The sequence below is a fragment of the Staurois parvus genome, unplaced genomic scaffold, assembly GCF_062004578.1.
Source record: "Staurois parvus isolate SC_StPar_1 unplaced genomic scaffold, SC_StPar_1.0 ptg000471l, whole genome shotgun sequence".
NCBI classification, from domain to species: Eukaryota; Metazoa; Chordata; class Amphibia; order Anura; family Ranidae; genus Staurois; species Staurois parvus.
Window position 1 is genome coordinate 1,472,507 of NW_028318267.1, and position 19,929 is coordinate 1,492,435.

General features: G+C 40.5%; 1 protein-coding gene across 1 annotated transcript in view; it reads left to right on the forward strand.

Moving 5' to 3' along the window:
• The window catches only part of MMADHC (metabolism of cobalamin associated D), a 53,557-nt gene that overhangs the window by 10,755 nt on the left and 22,873 nt on the right, over positions 1 to 19,929 (forward strand). Inside the window, exons 2-3 of the mRNA XM_089689367.1 lie at positions 588 to 630; positions 4,096 to 4,240. Coding sequence (XP_089545493.1) covers positions 622 to 630; positions 4,096 to 4,240 — 154 coding nt within the window. The 5' untranslated portion in view covers positions 588 to 621. The remainder of the gene's footprint in view (positions 1 to 587; positions 631 to 4,095; positions 4,241 to 19,929) is intronic.

A 19,929-nucleotide genomic window follows, 5' to 3' on the forward strand; every position in this document is an offset into this window, starting at 1 on the left:
AACAGAAAACTAATGCAGTCACCACATTGAATGACTGGTAAGCTGCAATGTATTACATTTTTGGTTTTGGGTTTAATACCATTTTAATTAATCAATTACAAAAAAAAAAATAGGAAGAAAAATCTCTGCCTTCAATACCCCCCATCGTCAGACACTTGTATTATCGTTCTTTAGAGAGCTCACAAAGGTTCCTCATTATTGTATGAAATGTAAATTTCTCTGTTCATGGCCACACATCCAGGATGTTCACTCTCAGATGATGGGCCTCGTTGACACAGAAAGGAAATTAAATACATTCATAGGACATTTGTAAATGGAAATTAATATAATGATTTTAAATTGTATAGGGCATGCTGCGTTCATCTGCATTCAGTATAGCTTTGTTTAGGAAAAATAGAAGTCTGCGTTCAGGGGCAGATGCGTTACTCATTTAAATGCACACATTCATAACTACAGGAGAAATTGATTTTGGAAATCCAGCAATTTTTTGTTTCCCATCAATTACGCAAGTGAATGTGGTGTAATGTCGAATTATTGCAGGATCAAGGTATAATTATTTTTAATTTTCCCTCTTTTTATTTTTTAAGGTAAAAGAAATTATTCAGGAGAACTCACAATAAAATGGCCTCTGTGAGTAATTTTAATTCTGATATTGTTGATTTAATAATGGTACTCGTTTTGTTGATTTTAAAGAAAATGTGGTATAAATGGTATTTATAAGAAAATGTCATGATGTATTTTTTGTTCCACTGTTATGTGTTGGCAGCACATTTGAAAGGTTTTCTTCAGCTTACATAAGAGCACAGTGTGTACAGCAAGATTATGCAAAGCATTTTCAGAGCGTTTGGCAAGCTTTGTTAAAGCCTATAAAGTCAAGGTTCAATGTATGCATGTAATACCTTCCCTTGTTCCTTCCTCTGATCAACCTGCAGATTTACTTTGCCTTTGTCTCTGCACGCTGTCAGATCTTTTAAAGAGGAGCTCCAGGCCCCCCCCCTTTCAAAATTAAGTCAACAGCTACAAATCCTGTAGCTGCTGACTTTAATATAAGAACACTTTCCTCTCCAGGGATCCAGTGTGTCCTCACCCGAGCCGATTCTTCAGTCAGCTTCAGGTACAGGGGCCAGCATCTTAAGTAAGGGAAAGCAGCAGTGAAGCCTTGTGGCTTCACAGCCGGTTTCCCACTGTGCCATGTGCACTATGCTTTTGTGAATGGCACTACTGTTTTCTTAGACTTGTGAAGTGTCCCAGAAGGTTGCTGGGGTAAGGAGGGGGGTCCGAACTTCTAGATCAGAGCGTGTACCTGTTAAAACCAAATACCATTCTGATCCAGTTTGGAGGGGATAAACGGAGATCTTAATTGAAACAAGTGACAAGCAGACTTCAGCTCTACCTGAAGCTTATTGAAATCCTGTTTGAAGCCTGCTGGCATCTTGTTTGAAGTTAGTCAGCCCTTCCATTAAAAGAGAAGTTCCAAATTTAAAAAAAACAACAAACATACATACATATTCACCCACCTGGATGCAGCATCTGTCCCCCGCTGGCTCTAAAACTGAGAACTGAACGATTAAAGACCGCTGATCGCACAGTTCTCGGTCTTCAATGAGCAGTGACTCGTCAGTCACTGGCTCTCTGCTCTGCCCCTCCAGAGCTGGAGCACTGGGCTGTGGAGGGGTCCCTGCTGACTCAGACTCTCAGCAGTGCACTGAGCGGCTGAGCCAGCTGCTGGTCAAGAATCTGGGTGGATCTCGACTTTAAAGTTGGGATCCCTCCAGAGTCTGGATCAGCTGAGTGAAGTTGGCTCACTGTCGACTTTAGCCTGGTGTGGGCTGAGTACAGGTCACAGGAACTAAGTGCACTCCTGTGCCCCGCAGAAGTAGGGCCAAAAGAGCTTTGGCCCTACTTCTCATTTAAGACCTGTGTTATAAGTATAACTAAAGGCATTTTTTTTTTGTTTTTGGATAGAGTGGAGAGGGATTAGAATATCTGTTTTTACCCTTATCGACTGTAAAAGCAAATCAAAAATTTAGGGTTGTCCCCAGATTTGTAATAAAAAGGAAGTCTTCCAATGGGGATACTAGTTAAGACGACAACCAGGGGTTCATCCACTCTGCAGGGATTTCATCTCGCTTCCTGTATAGACTATGGGACAGTAAGTGAAGGGAAATTTCAATGGTACACAGATGGCAAGAAAAACCTGACAGGGGTTATAACCCATCCATACTCCATTCAAAATGGAAAAGAAAAGTTTTGCTTTTTGTTCTAATTTAAACTCCCCAAACTGAGGCAAGAGTTCTTTAATGGCTTTAACAAAACTGATCTTAGCTTGCAGAAAGCTTTGCAAAAGCACACTGTACACACTGCATTTATAGAAGCTGAAGCCTGTGTAAACATGGCCTAATTTAATGGGCTTCCTTAAAGCCCAACTCCATGAAAATGAAAACAATCCACTTGTTTTGCTCATCTAGTCTTGGGGCAGAGGATTAATGAGAAAATACTAACCTTACTCCTCACGCCAGGAAGCTCCCTTCAGCACGTCAGTCAGTCCCCCTGCAGCTTTTGAGTAATCTGCGACTGACTCCAGTTGCAGTCTTATTCCTTTGTGATGGTGACAGAATAGGTTGATGTGAAAGGTCCCTAAAGAAAATGTCACATTTGAACTTATGTTGAAGTAGGAATCTGTAAAAAAAGAAAAAAAAAAAAAAAAATCTGTGCAGGCTTTCTTATGAAAGCTTTATATTTTCTTTTTTTTTTCTGACCTTACAACCACCTTACTTTATGCATTACCACTCAGGAGGTACATATGTCTGGTTAAGCAGTTCACAGGCTAGGTGACCTCTCAGCGCTGGACACAAGTTGAAGAATTAGAAAGGGGTAATTAATGAAAGCTTATTAAAGAAGAATTGCAGGAATCCTATAAAAAATTCATACATCCTCGTCTTCCTACTGCAGCATAAGTCTGATCCTGCAGATGTCCCCCGCTGGCTCTAACCCAGAGAATTGAGTGATTACATGACTGCTTATTGCTCAGTTTTTGAGTCTGCTCTGAACACAGAGCGCTGACTCTGCCCTGCCCCTCCATTACTCACTGCAGCGCTGCGCTGGAGATGGGGTGAGAGCGGCTGGCTCGGGCTCTCAGCGGTGCACTGAGAGGCTGAGCCAGCTGCTGGTCAGGAGTCTGAGTGCATCCCAATATTGTTGGGTTCTATCCAGAGTGTGGAGCAGCACTGTGACATCAGCCAACATCGAACTTTAGCCCACTGTCTGCTGGTTCTGAGTCACAGTAGAGCAGAATTAAGCGCACTCCTGTGACCTTCATGAGAAGTGTGGCCAAATGAGGTTTGGCCATACTACTGTTTTAAAGGGCCAAATAGCAGTAGTCTTATAAAGAGAAATTCTAAGTATGGATATTTTTGCACAGTTACTATGGTCCACTTTGCATCAATGTAACTATGCATGTACCATACTTGTGAGATCCCTCTGGAAACAGGAAATCACTGTAGTAAATACCTCTTCTCCAGTGATCTCCACTTGCTTCTGGGTCCTGTGCCAAGCAGCTGCCCTGCTGTATTGTGAACACAGGAGGCGGTCTGCTCGACCTGGGCACCAGTCGGAGATCGCTTTGTAGTTTCTCAGCAGATGCAAAGCATTCTCTGATTGAACAAGGTTGAAAGGAGGGGCAGTGATGATCAGGTAAGCTGTCAAGTCCTGTATGGGCCCCATGCTGATGGTGTGTATGGGGTCTGGCGATCTAGTGTGACTGGCAGAACATGAGTTCTTCCACCCACAACTGCTCATCATTAGATTCCTGGCTTTCTGCTGCTTGGGCTACTGTAGCAATAGTTCCACCAGTGGTAATAGCCACCATGTGGAACCATCTCTTAGACAAGATTTGCACAATTTTGGCAGGTTCACTTTAAGCTGATCACTTCCAAATGTACAGTTTATCTATTAAAAATAGATTGCTATTTTTACTAGCACTTTTTAACACTAGGTTTATTTGGTGTATAAAATATACAATATTTATGTATTTGTGTTATATATATATATATATATATATATGAAATCTGAAAATAATGCCTTGTTGTTTTTCAGGCACTCTGCAGCAGAGCCAGGCTGGTCACCTTCCTCCCCGGGTTCTGTTCCCTCATGAGGAGGGTGAGGGGAACCCGTACTTTTTCTACTGCAGGATCCTCAGGCTCTGATGAACCTTATGTAGCTGCTACACCACCTGACTTGCGTAAGGGGGTTGCATTAAGCTCCTATAACAAGTGGTTGGGGAATGTGAGGTGTCTACTTTCAAGTCTCAATAGGGGAATGAGATATATACTTGTATTACACTAGCCTATGACTTAAACTATTCTCTAGACTGCCTTTATGATGGCTCCAAAGATTTGTATTTATCATAATCATTTTTATTATGATTATTATTGTTGTACAGGATTTATTTAGTGCCAACAGTTTGCGCAGCTCTTTACAAAATAAAGGGAGACAATACAGTTTGATACAAGAGGATTAGGAAGGTCCTGCTTGTGAGAGCTTACAATCTAAGGGGGGAGAGTGGTAAAAAAAAAAAAGGTAATAACTATGAGGGATGGGCTGGTGTTAATGGTAAAAATGCAGTTTGTAGGTGAAGGCTGGATAGGCTTTACTGACAAAATGAGGTTTTGGAGATCGCCTAAAGCTGAACAGATTGGAGTAAGGCGTTCCAGAATATGAAAGACGCTCTGGAGAAGTCATAAAGGCAAACATGGGAGGAGGTGACAAGGAAGCTAGAGAGTCTTGGTAGGGGCAAAGTGGACAGTCTGATATTTTGAGATGAGGCTGGTGGTGTAGATTGAGGTAGAGTTGTGGGTAGCTTTGTATATTGTTGTTGGTATTTTAAATTTTATCCTTTCGACGAGTCAAAGCCAGTGGAGGAATTGATTGAGGGGACTGTAGCTGCTGATCAGTTAGAAAGGTGGATAAACCTGGCATCCATTATGGACTGAAGGGGAGGTAGCCTGTGTAAAGGTAGGACAACAAAAAGAGGATTGCATTAGTTGAGTAGAGAGATAACCAGGAAGGGGATTAGTAGCTTTGTGGTGCCGTCAGTTAAGAAGGGGTTCATTTTGGAAATAATATGGAGATTAAGGCAGCAGGACTTAAATAACAGTTGGATGTGGGGCCTGAGGGAGAGGTCACAGTCTAGGATTACACCTAGCAACTTGGCATGAATGGAGAAAATGATAGTTGTCAGAGGTGGGAAATGGTGGGGGGAGGAAATATTATGAGCTTAGTTTTTGAAAGATTAAGTTTCAGGAAGTGGTGTGACATCCATATTGATGTCAGCCAGTAAATTAGTGATGTGTGAGGAGGTTTAAGGGGTGAGCTGAGAAGCAAAGAGATTGATTTGGGTGTCATCAGTGTAGAGATGGTACTGGAAATCAAGGGAGAAATTCTCTCTGCACATCTTCCCTGGGGCAGTTGATTAAGAGGGATCAAAGCTTTGGGGGACCCTACGGAAAGAGGGAGAGGAGAAGATGAGGTAGAGTTGTAGGTGACACACAAGGTGCACTTAGATAGGTAAGAGAACCAGGAAAGAGCAGAGTCACAGAGGCCAAGGTTGTGGAGTTTTATAAGGAGGAGCAGGTGGTCAACTTAAGGTTCAGTTGTTAGTGACTTTAGAAGGGTAGTTGTTATGGAACCAAGTCAGACTGTAAAAGGTCAAGAAGGTGAGGTTGGGTAGCAGCTCAGACAGACGAGACATTTAAGAAGTTTGGAGGCAAATGGGAGCATGGAGATTGATACTGCTTTGTAAAAACTGGCGGGGTTTAGTGAGAGCTCTTTTAAGTATAGAATTGACCAGTGCATGTTTGAGACGGGTAGGAAAAATGTTGGGAGAGATTTGAATATGAGATCGAAAGCAAAGAATAGAGCAGATAGGTGATGGAGTAGTTGTGTGAGAACCAGGTCTAGGGAGCAGGTGGCTAGGTTTGCCTCAGAGAAGTTTAGTGACCTCTTCAGTGGTAACTGGATCAAAACCCAGACATGGTATGTTGGTTGGTGGAGAGATATAAATATCAAGGAATATCTTATGGAGATCTCATCAGGAATTGCATTAATCTTGTCTCCTTTTTTTTTTTTTTTCTTCTTGATAGGTAATCTCCTGGGTAGTGAGTGAGTTAGTGGGTGAAGTAACTGGTTAAGAACAGAAAAGAGTTGATGAGGACTGGATCAGAGACTGACAGAGTAGGTTTGTTTAGCAGCATGGAGGCAAATTCATATAAAGCCATGGAGGAATTTAGTTTAGTGCCACAGTTGCTGAAGAACATGGCTGTGTCCTGAGACCTCTGATGCTGTCTCTTTGCCAGAGTTGTACTGGTTGAGGCCTGGTTTTCCTTTTTAGTGAGGAGAGCAAGTTATCCTGGGAGCATGAAAGTGAGCTTTTGTAGACAGAAGTGGGCAGGGAGAAGATTTTTTTTATTGAGGCAGAATAGAGAAGAAAAGAGTTAAAGTGGGAAAGTTTTCTGTGGATAATTGCTGGTTGGAGGAATAGAGAGTTGGAGACAGGTAGAGTGTGAAGCTGATAATGTTGTCATCAGAGAGAGGAAAATAAGTGTTGGAGAGGTGGCAGAGTGCAGAGGTGGGAGAATACAAGGTTGAGGGTGTTGTCCTCAGGGTGAGTAGCAGCCTGTGTCCTTTGCATTGGGTTAAGAGAAGAAGTTATGTTTAGTAGTTGAAATATAGCTGGGCTGTTAACTATAACCAGAATCTTATTCACTGAGGATGATAGTGGATTTTTCAGAGGAAGCAAAGCTGAGAGCGAATTCATCAAGGAAGTATGAAATTGGTCCAGGAGACTAATAAATCACTACAAACCTCAGGGAAACTGGTGAAAAAAAGACAAATACAGTGACTCAAAAGAGGAGAGGAAAGTGTAGTAAAAACTTGAAAGGTGCTTTTTTGAAAAAGTCCCACCCCACTTCCTTTTTGTCCATTAGGTCTGGGTGAGTAAAACCAGTGGAGGGCAGCTGGAGGGACAGAGTCCAATTCCTGAAGTCAGATTTTCAGCATCAGCAAGTAGATTGAAGGAACTGGAAATTAAAAAAAAAAAAAAAGTAATGAACAGGCATAGAAGCGTTTACTGCCAGTTGGGTTTTGTTCTGTAAGATGGGTGAAATATTTTAATTCCAACATTATCTTATGTAAAAATGTTCTTCTTTTAATATTTCCTGTATGAATATATATCACATAGGCATTAAAGCATTATGTTTTCACATGGAAAAAAACTTTACACATTGAAAGCCTTTTTTTCCAATAAAGTGTTATTTCAATAGTTTTTTTCATCAATTCAATCAGCGTCATTTTCTGTACCCTTCATTAGAAACCATTGCAATACAGCTTGCAGTATTTTAAAGTGAAGGTACATGGAAAAGCAATGTTTCACTTTATTCTTGCCTTCTCTTTACTCGCCATCTGCTTTTTTGGCCTTCAAAACTGATGTGGCATAACAGATGCTGTTGGAAATGTGGGAATAATTGGCTGACACCCAGTTCTGTCAGGTGCAGATAGGGAGAGCATCCTCAGCAGTTTGAATAAAAATTATAAATATCTGTGCTTGTGAGCTACTTTGGTGTATTAAATAAAATTATATACAGTCATGGCCGAAATTGTTGGCACCCTTGATATTTCTCCAGGAAATCATGTATTTCTCACGAAACGTATTGCATTAACACATGTTTTGCTATACACATGTTTATTCCCTTTGTGTGTATTGGGACAAAACAAAAAAAGGGAGGAAAGAAAGCAAATTCGACATAATGTCACACAAACCTCCAAAAATGGGCTGGACAAAAGTATTGGCACCCTTTCACAACTGCGGATAAATAAGAATGTTACAAGCATGTGATGCTCCTGTAAACTCACCTGGGGCAAGTAACAGGTGTGGGCAATATAGAAATCACACCTGAAAGCAGATAAAAAGGAGAGACGTTCACTTAACCTTTGCATTGTGTGTCTGTCTGTGCCACACTAAGCATGGACAACAGAAAGAGGAGACGAGAACTGTCTGAGGACCTGAGAACCAAAATTGTGGCAAAATATCAACAATCTCAAGGTTACAAGTCCATCTCCAGAGAACTAGATTTGCCTTTGTCCACAGTGCGCAACATTATCAAGAAGTTTGCAACCCATGGCACTGTAGCTAATCTCCCTGGTCGTGGACGGATGAGGAAAATTGATGAAAGATTGCAACGCAGAATAGTCCGGATGGTGGATAAGCAGCCCCAAACATGTTCCAAAGACATTCAAGCTGTCCTGCAGGCTCAGGGAGCATCAGTGTCAGCGCGAACTATCCGTCGACATTTAAATGAAATGAAACGCTATGGCAGGAGACCCAGGAGGACCCCACTGCTGACACAGAGACATAAAAAAGCAAGACTACAGTTTGCCAAAATGTACTTGAGTAAGCCAAAAGCCTTCTGGGAAAACGTCTTGTGGACAGATGAGACCAAGATAGAGCTTTTCGGTAAAGCACATCATTCTACTGTTTACCGAAAACGGAATGAGGCCTACAAAGAACAAAACACAGTACCTACGGTAAAATATGGTGGAGGTTCAATGATGTTTTGGGGTTGTTTTGCTGCCTCTGGCACTGGGTGCCTTGACTGTGTGCAAGGCATCATGAAATCTGAGGATTACCAAAGGATTTTGGGTCGCACTGTAGGGCCCAGTGTCAGAAAGCTGGGTTTGCGTCCAAGATCCTGGGTCTTCCAGCAGGACAATGACCCCAAACATACGTCAAAAAGCACTCAGAAATGGATGGCAAAGAAGCGCTGGAGAGTTCTGAAGTGGCCAGCAATGAGCCCAGATCTAAATCCCATTGAACACCTGTGGAGAGATCTTAAAATTGCTGTTGGGAAAAGGTGTCCTTCCAATAAGAGAGACCTGGAGCTGTTTGCAAAGGAAGAGTGGTCCAAAATTCCGGGTGAGAGGTGTCAGAAGCTTATTGATGGTTATAGGAAGCGACTGATTTCAGTTATGTTTTCCAAAGGGTGTGCAACCAAATATTAAGTTAAGGGTGCCAATACTTTTGTCCAGCCCATTTTTGGGGTTTTGTGTGACATTATGTCATATTTGCTTTTCTGCCTCTGTTTTATATTTGTTCCAATACATACAAAGGGAATAAACATGTGTATAGCAAAACATGTGTTAATGCAATACCTTTTTTGTGTGAAATACTTGATTTTCAGGAAAAATATCAAGGGTGCCAACAATTTCGGCCATGACTGTATTTACTAGTGCTGTGGTTCACTGACACATTTACACATACCCATAAGAATGTGCGATATCTAATATATAATAATACATTTGTGTCGCGCTCCACTGTGAATAAATTCAATTATTATTTTGAAAAAAATCATCATTTAAATACAAGTGAAATTTAATAAACCTTATTGTATTTTTAAAGTGCAATGTGTGCTCTTATAAAATATATTCTTATAAATAATCAATTTAAGATACTCAAAAAATATTTTTATATAGTGAAAAAATATCTGGATGAAAAATATAATAAAAAATATCAAAAAAATGTCCACTTCGTGATTGTAATCAGAAAATGAATGAATCTTTCTTAATTATGCGCTCACCTTAATTTTAGCCAAACCGTAAAGTTAGGCTAAAATAGCTTAGTGTCCTTATGTGGACAAGATAGTACTTTTCATGCTTTGACCATATTCCAAAACGATGGGTAGTTGGATGTAATATTTCACTTTTCCCACTGGGGGTCTCCTGGATTGCTGATCCCTGTTTGTGTTATGGATTGATTTTCTCCCTATGTCGTCTAGGGGTCTTTGCACTTCCTCCACCTCTCCTCTTTATTACTCCATATTGTGGGTTATCATGCAAAAGAATCAATATATAGTGCCTTATCCTTTTTAAAAATTATTTATTAGTGCTCCATGTACAGTGGGGCAAAAAAGTATTTAGTCAGCCACCAATTGTGCAAGTTCTCCCACTTAAAAAGATGAGAGAGGCCTGTAATTGGCATCATAGGTAGACCTCAACTATGAGAGACAAAATGAGAAAACAAAATCCAGGCAATCACATTGGCTGATTTGGAAAGAATTTATTTGCAAATTATGGTGGAAAATAAGTATTTGGTCAATATCAAAAGTTAATCTCCATACTTTGTTATATATCCTTTGTTGGCAATGACAGAAGTCAAATGTTTCCTGTAAGTCTTCACAAGGTTGGCACACACTGTTGCTGGTATGTTGGCCCATTCCTCCATGCAGATCTCTTCTAGAGCAGTGATGTTTTGGGGCTGTCGCTGGGCAATACGGACTTTCAACTCCCTCCAAAGGTTTTCTATGGGGTTGAGATCTGGAGACTGGCTAGGCCACTCCAGGACCTTGAAATGCTTCTTACGAAGCCACTCCTTCATTGCCCGGGCGGTATGTTTGGGATCATTGTCATGTTGGAAGACCCAGCCACGTTTCATCTTCAATGCCCTTGCTGATGGAAGGAGGTTTGCACTCAAAATCTCACGATACATGGCCCCATTCATTCAGTTCTGCACATGGATCAGGCATCTCTTTGCAGAGAAACAGCCCCAAAGCATGATGTTGCCACCCCCATGCTTCACAGTAGGTATGGTGTTCTTTGGATGCAACTCAGCATTCTCTCTCCTCCAAACACGATGAGTTGTGTTTCTACCAAACAGTTCTATTTTGGTTTCATCTGACCATATGACATTCTCCCAATCCTCTTCTGGATCATCCAAATGCTCTCTAGCAAACTTCAGATGGGCCCGGACATGTACTGGCTTAAGCAGGGGGACACGTCTGGCACTGCAGGATCTAAGACCCTGGCGGCGTAGTGTGTTACTGATGGTAGCCTTTGTGACGTTGGTCCCAGCTCTCTGCAGGTCATTCACTAGGTCCCCCCGTGTGGTCCTGGGATTTTTGCTCACCGTTCTTGTGATCATTGTGACCCCACAGGGTGAGATCTTGCGTGGAGCCCCAGATCGAGGGAGATTATCAGTGGTCCTGTATGTCTTCCATTTTCTAATTATTGCTCCCACAGTTGATTTGTTCACACCAAGCTGCTTGCCTATTGCAGATTCAGTCTTCCCAGCCTGGTGCAGGTCTACAATTTTGTTTCTGGTGTCCTTCGACAGCTCTTTGGTCTTCACCATAGTGGAGTTTGGAGTGTGACTGTTTGAGGTTGTGGACAGGTGTCTTTTATACTGATAACAAGTTCAAACAGGTGCCATTGATACAGGTAATGAGTGCAGGACAGAGGAGCCTCTTAAAGAAGAAGGTACAGGTCTGTGAGAGCCAGAAATCTTGCTTGTTTGTAGGTGACCAAATACTTATTTTCCACCATAATTTGCAAATAAATTCTTTCCAAATCAGCCAATGTGATTGTCTGGATTTTTTTCGCATTTTGTCTCTCATAGGTGAGGTCTACCTATGATGCCAATTACAGGCCTCTTTCATCTTTTTAAGTGGGAGAACTTGCACAATTGGTGGCTGACTAAATACTTTTTTGCCCCACTGTATATCCACTCGCATTATTTAAAGTTAATTACGCTTTTTGAAACAAGTTTTTCCTGTGTGTGTGTGTGTGTGTGCGCGCGCGCGCGCTCTGCACACTAACTGTACTCTCTGTGTGTGTGTTCTCTGAATGGCGTCGTGACATCAGAGCCCCTCCCCTACGCGTTACGCCACCGGGTCACGTGGCTTCATCAGGGTGATTATATAGATAGATATGGAGCATTAATAATAATTTTGAAAAAGGATAAGGCACTATATATTGATTCTTTTGCATGATAACCCACAATATGGAGGAATAAAGAGGAGAGGTGGAGGAAGTGCAAAGACCCCTGGAGGACAGAGGGAGAAAATCCATCCATCCATAACACAAACAGGGATCAGCAAGTACAGGAGACCCCCAGTTGGAAAAGTGCAATATTACATCCAACTACCCATCGTTTTGGAATATGGTCAAGGACACAAAGCTATTTTACCCTAACTTTACGGTTTGGCTAAAATTAAGGTGAGCACATAATTAAGAAAGATTAATTCATTTTCTGATTACTATCACAGGGTGGACATTTTTTTGATTTATTGATTTGGACACTATTATGTGAATTGAACACTTATTATTTAACACACTTAATTTATTTTTTATTTTTAATATTTTTATTTTTTTCTTTCATCCAGATATTATTTTTTCACTACATAAATATATGTCTCAAATATACTCAAGATGGCCACAGCTAGAAATGCTAGGGTGGTGTTTTTCAAAGTGATTTCTCAACAAAATAAAACATTGAGACATGGATAAGTGAATGGGGGAGGTTGCGTTGAATATGAAATATAAATTAACCTCTTCCATGCCGGGCACTTTTACCCCCTTCCTGCCCAGGCCATTTTTCAGGTTTCAGCGCTCTCACACTTTGAATGACAATTGCGCGGTCATGCAACATTGTACCCAAATTAAAATTTTATCATTTTCTTCACACAACTAGAGCTTTCTTTTGGTGGTATTTAATCACCACTGGGGTTTTTATTCTTTGCTAAATTAACAAAAAAAATACCGAAAATTTTGAAAAAAAACACGTTTTTCTTTATTTCTGTTATAAAAGTTTGCAAACAAATAATTGTTCTTCATAAATTTAGGCCAAGATGTATTCTACTACATGTCTTTGGTGAAAATAAACCAAATTAGGATGTATTATTTAGTTTGTTGGAAAGTTATAGAGTTCACAAACTATGGGATATATCTGAATATTGATCAATCCTGAAGTACTGACAGCCAATCTAATTTCTTGAGGTCCAAGAATGTCAGAACAGTACAGATATCCCCAAATGACCCCTTTTTTGCAGAGTAGACAGTCTGACGTACTTCATAAGAGGCATGGCGAGTTTTTTGAAGTTGTATTTGTTTTGTCATTTTTCGGAAAATTAAAAAAAGTTTCACTTTTTTTTTTTTTACATACTGTCACCAGTGCAGTACACCGTCATCATATAACTGGCATGATATATGAAGAGAGGAACGAGCGCTGGATATGATAGGATTCAAGCTGCTAGCATATAGGTAAACCTCGTATACCCCCTTCATCAAAAGTCAAATACAAAAAATTGCAGCGCTTGAGTGTATAATACAGGGAATTAACATGAATAGCAGATTTAAATGTTCATATTTCAACATGCACCAGATTCCACATTCTTAAATTGTTGTAAACAGTAATCAGATAAGTAATGAAGATCTATCCGACTAATCAAGGTGCATATAGTGATGGTGATGTTAAAATCATAAGTTCTGTGATGTATCCAAAAAAATCTGTGACTTCCGTGATAGGGGAATAACTGTATTATGCACTAACCAGATAGCGCAAGTACATGCGCATTGGAGTATAATGACCTACTCCTGGTCACAGCCAGATGGTCCTCAGCGTGAAGCCCTCAGGAACACCAGTGCACCACTCTTGCCGTCTCCTACCACCAGGGGGAGTGCGCCTCTTTACAGTAACACGAAATCACTTTATATCCTCTATCGCCAGGATTGGTGTACTTTCTTATCAGGAGATCATCTCAGGGGCTCAGCAATAAGACCCAAAAGAAAGAAATCTTGATAGTGTAGTATTTTATTCAAAGGTAAAAAGTAAGTAATACACTTACATGGTAATGTCCAAAAAGCTGATGCAAAGAATCCAAGAAGATGGCCGACAGTCAGATGCATGAAACAAGTGGATAATCAATGGTGTGAGAGGTGTCCTTATCCCTAACGCGTTTCGTGGTAATGGCACATTATCAAAGGCAACTGGCATGGCGGTGATCAGGGACACTGACTGGTGACAGAAAAAAATATATCATTTTTTTTTTATTTTATTTTTAATTTTTTAATACATTTTTTTCTTTTTTTTTAAGATTTTTTTTCATATTTCACTACGACCAAAGTAGTACAATGTTACCATAGTAACATTGTACTACTTTGGGGAAGTGAGCAGTATTTTTTTTTTTTTTTACACAATTTGCTTATAGTAAAGAATTATTTTGTTATAAGCAAGCATTTACCTGAATGACATCGATTCATTCAGGGTTTTTCTTTTTTTTTGTGCTTAGCTGTGATTTGGCCACGGCTAATCACATGACACAGCTGGGCTGTGATTGGCCCAGCTTGTGCATGTGATCGCTGTGACCATTCACAGGTAGACTCACTAGTATACAGTAAATTGCATGAATGAAGCCATCCATTGTATACAACTGTCATGTGACCTGCTGTGATTGGCTGGTGGGCAAGAGGTTAAATAGCTTTTTCAGTTTGTGGTGCTCAGATACAGTTCAGTTCTGCTTTAGCTGTACAGCTATTGCTTAAAGGGTAAATCCACTTTTGTGGGGGAAAAAAGAAAAAACAAATATAGCATATACAATTGCGACACAAGTTATTTTGTAATTGAATGGTAATAAAAATGACCTTTCCTTTTCAATCTGCAACACTGTAAAATGCAATATGACAATCTGGAGATGTTCTGTACACTGATGGTGTACAGAACACCTCCCCCTCAGAAATGTAATGTCCTGCTTGTGTGATTGGATTTCAGATTTTCGCAGTTGTCTGCACTAAGATACAAGTAAGATTTTGGCCATCCCCTGCAATAAAAAATGATTTTGATAAGCTACTCCCAAAAGGAAGTCACTTCTAAAGGGATGCAGACCCTGCCACTTTCCTCATTCAAGACCTGCAAGTGCAGCAGCTGATTATTAATTATAAAATCACTCACATTCATTTCACACATAGACAAACAGTAATTTATTCAGAATAACAAAAGGTAGGAATCTCCAACAAAGTTTGTTAACCAGGCCTTTTTTTTTTTTTTTTTTTTTGCCATTTGGAGCTGCACTATTTCAACTGGTAATTGCATGGTCATTTATACAAAATTTTATGTGCTTTTTTTCACACAAATAGAGCTTTCTTTCGGTGGTATTTGATCACCTGTGCGCTTTTTATTTTTTGCGCTATAAACAAAAAAGACCGAAAATTTTGAAAACAAAAACAATATTTTTTACTTTTGGCTATAAAAAAATAATATAGTAAACTCAGTTAGTCATAAATTTAGGCCAAAATGTATTCTGCTACATGTTTTTGGTTAAAAAAAAATCCCAGTAAGTGTATATTGATTGCTTTGTGTGATAGTTATAGCATCTACAAACTATGGTGTAGATAATGGAATTTACACAGCTTTTACTTTCTGACTGCTCATCACATTTCTTGATGTGCTAAAATACCAGGATAGTACAAACACCCCCAAATTACCCCTTTTCGGAAAGTAGACACGCTAAGCTATCTGCTGAGAGGCATATTAAGTCCATGGAAGATTTATTTTCTTTGCACAAGTTTTGGGAAAATTACAAATAATTTTTTTATTTACACAAAGTTGTAATTTAAATTATATGTTTCTCACACAAGCCATGGGTATATGTGGAATGACACCTCAAAATACATTCTGCTACTTCTACTGAGTATGGGGATACCACATGTGTGAGACTTTTTGGGAGCCTAGCCACATACAGGAGCCTTAAATCCAATGACCACTTTGAAAGCCTGAAGGTGCGTAACTTCCTCATTTCACTTCCTCACTACTTATCAGTTTCGGAGACCCTGAAATGCCAAGATAGCACCAACCCCCCCCCCCCCCCCCGCCCCCCATAACCCCTTTTTGGAAAGTAGACACCCCAAGCAATTTAAAAAGAGGCATGGTGAGTATTTTGCAGATCTCATTTTTTCTCACAAGGTTTTGAAATATAAAAAAAAGAAAAAATGTTTGTTTTCTTTCTTCATTTTCCAAAAACTTGTGGCAACGAACGAGATCTGCAAAATACTCACAATGCTTCTTATCAAATTCCTTGGGGTGTCTACTTTCCAAAAAGGGGTCCTTTGAAGGGGTTTGGTGCTACCCTGGCATTTCAGGGCCTCCGAACCTGTGATAGGTAGTCAGGAAGTGTAATGAGGAAATAAAGTCCTTTAAAAGTCTGAAGCTGCTTATTGGATTTTGGGGTCCTATACTTGGCTAGACTGCCAAACAGTCTCTCGCATGTGGTACCCCCATACTTGGGTGAAGTAGCAAAATGTATTTTAGGGAGTAATTCCACACATACCCATGGCATGTGTGAGCAATAAATCATTTAAGTGACAATTTTGTGTAAAAAAAAAAAAAAGTTTCCTTTTTTTTGTCATTTTCCAAAAACTTGTGGTTAAAAAAATAAATTCTTCTATTGACTCAGCATGCCTCTCAGCAAATAGTCTGGGGTGTCTACTTTCCAAAAAGGGGTCATTTTGGGGGATGGGATCATTTTATGCCCAGCATTAGAAGTTTAAGCCACAAATCACTCACTCTTCTAACCACCTGAAGACCAAGCCTTTTCTCACACGTTTTATTCACATGAAATAAAATCAGTATTTTTTGCTAGGAAAGTACTTTTGAACCCCCAAACAATATATATTTTTTAAAGCAGACACCCTAGTGAATAAAATGGTGGGTTCTGCAATGTTTTATGTCACATAGTACTCGCGCACCGATTTTTCAAATGCAAATATTTTTTAAAAATACACTTTTTATACTTTTAATGCACAAACACACAATATATTGACCAATTATTTGGTAAAATATAAAAGATGGTATGCCAAGTACAGAGATACCAAACATGACATGCTTTAAAACTGCGCATGCCGCATGCAATGGCGACAGACTGCATACATTTTTAATATCCATAGACAACGCTTAAAAAGCCTGTACAAGCTACCATTTTAGATTTACAGAGGAGGTCTAGTGCTAGAATTAGTGCCCTTGATCTAACGGTCGCAGTGATACCTCACATGCATGGTGCAACTGCTGTTTACATACTGGCATGGAGTCAACGCTTGCTCACGTGGGGAGGGTGCTTTTATTTTATTTTTTTAAGTTATTTTGATTTTTTTAATTATTCTTACATTGTCTCTTATTATTTTTTTTATCACTTTTAATGCTATAACAGGGAATGCAAATAGCCCCTATACCTTCAATGCACATTGTCATATATTCTTTTTTGAGAAATCTGGAGTCTATCAGACTCTAGGGGGTTTATTTACTAAAGCTGGAGAGTCCAAAATCAGACTCCCTTCTGCATAGAAACCAATCAGCTTCTAACCTCAGCTTGTTCAATGAAGCTTTGGCAATGAAACCTGGAAGGTGATTGGTTTCTATGCAGAAGGGAGTCTGATTTTGGACTCTCCAGCTTTAGTAAATAAACCCCTAGATGTCTCCTCTGCCCTTACATTATCTCATCTCACCAAGATCGGTGTGATCAGATGCTTTCCCAATTTACAAATGGTGCTGTTTATATCCTGCGAAACTGAAGTGATGAAATGCTTGTAGCTTCTGATTTCTTAGACTATAGAGATGATTGGTGCCATTTTGGTCTCCAATCAGCTGTATGGTCCGATGGCAGAAACTCCAGCTGCATTCTCTGGTTCCCTCCGATGGCACGGGACTGGCCAAGAAGGCCGTGGAAGGAAGTGGTGGAGGGGTTCATCTTCTCCCGCTGCTTCTAAAAGCAATCATGCAGCTAATTAGCCACTAGGATTGCTTTTACATAAAAGCCAATCCCTGGCTGAAAAAAACGATACCAGGATGATGCCTGCAGCTGTAGGCATCATCCTGGTAGAACCACAGAAAGTCCAGTGATGTACCAGTACGTCGCTGGTCCTTATTGGGTGTATATGCCATGTTCTTTTTTTCTTGTGTGGGCACACATGAAATGTGCCAAAAAATATTATAAAATATATATATATGCTGAAGCATAGGGGCCTTTTACCCACTGGCCACCCCAGGCCCCCATGCTTCAGCATATATGCTCTTTTTTTTAACTGCCGATCAAAAATCTCATCCAACAGCGTTGCCCACACTGAGTTATGTATATTCTGAGAGCACATTTCTGTTGCTGTCAGAATAAATAGGTTGGTGCTGCAGCTGAATGGCATTCCTGCAAAGAAAACAGCAATGGTTAACAATAAACCAGTAAAATTGTAACGGTAGAACAGTAACAACAAGAAAAACTATAACTATTTTTGGTAGTTAAAAATGTTTAATTTTGGGGGGGATTTGTACTTTTTTTTTTTTAACTTTGTAAAACCGATTGTAGGGTCTCTCCAAATGCGATAGCCAGTTTCCTGACTACCCAACATCGTTCGAAACCCTGTGAAAATATGTGCCCTTAACTGTGCCATGCTGTACCCTATACTAATACTCCACTAGTGTGTGGTAACAACGGAAGCAGTCCTTGAGGCAGAGACCAGGTTGGTCAGGACAGGAGGAACAAAAAAAGCATGTCTCACACCTAATTCCATGTCTGCTACAGACACAACATCTTTTTTGGGGTGTCCTTTGGGTTAGGGTACCATGAATGTAATCGGGAAAATGCCTCTCTTGCAGCCAGCTAACTGCATCTGGGTTGGGGGTTTGGGCCACAGCACCTTCTGCATACAAGGGCTGTGATGATCTATTCCTGGAATTTTAGGAAGGATCCACTTTGTCCAATTGCTTTGTAAAGCACAAAATATATAGAGCCAATTGAAATAGGTAAACTGACACTTTTTTGTACCAGCGTCTGGCTTTTCGGGAAGCTAAGTATGGCTTCATCATCTGGTCGTTGAAGTCCACCCCTCCCATGTCTAAGGTTATAGTCGTGGACACAGTGGGGCTTCTCAACAACACCAGCTGCTGTGGCAATTTGGATGGTCGTGTCTGCGTGAATGGAAGACAGGACAAAAACATCCCATTTGTCCTTCCACTTCACTGTGAGCAATTCCTCATTTCTCAAGCAAGCTTTTTTCCCCCTTTCTAAGATGGTTATTTGCAAGCCATTGGGGGAAGCCCCGGCAATTAGGTCGCATGGTGCCACATGCACCAATTCCAAGATTGTACAAATGTCTAAATAGTGGCAGGCTTGAATAAAAATTGTCCACGTATAAGTGGTACCCCATATGGAAAAAGGATGACACCAAGTCCAGTATAAACATCTGCAAATTTTTGGTTAAGGTGATTTACGAGGTGCCGAATTTTGTGGAGCCGGTCAAATTCAGGGTCACCCCAAGGACGACAGAGTGTGTTGTCATTTGAAATGCATAAAAACGCATTATACGCTCATATCTATGCCTGGCCATGGCAGCAGAGAACACGGCATATGATAAATCGGGTCTGTGGACCAATACAAACGCAATTCATTTTTTTTTAGTAATGCCATTGTTGAGGGTTAGGCCCAAAAACGTTAAATTCGGAAACCGTAATGGGTTTCCATGCGAATGGTCTGGCAAGGTTTGAATTTGGGTTGGCGGTGATAAACTGTTGTGCATATAAATTGCTTTGATCCACAATCAATGCATACAGATCATCTGTGAAAAGCAGCTACAAAAAATCAAGGAGAGTGTTTAAATTTGCTGTTTCCACTTGAATTCTGAGTTGGGCAGTGAATGGGGGAAGTACGGGTGCTGCAGAATTTGTGGGATGCCAATCGGGATTTGCAAGCACATCCGGAAGGATACTAGGAGCTCTACGGGCCTGTGTGCGAATTCTTGGTGGCTGCGGGTCACTACTTGTGCTCATCACCGCACCAGCTTGTACTGCACTTATGGGACTCGCCATGTCACCAAGTGATACTGCACTGCTGGTATGTATAAGACCAAGATGTACTAGGCCACTGGTGCTCGCCAGTTCACCAAAAGGTAGAGCGGCACTAGTACTGGCACTCTGCTGCATATGAGTCATCATGCGTTTGTAACATCTCAGCAACCTGGGAATGGGGTCGGGTACACCTGATCTTAGCAGGGACCTCTTCTCCATCGTCTGAGCTATCTGTCAGGGTGCCGCTGCTGTCTATAGGTTCATATTCTGAGGCTGATTGT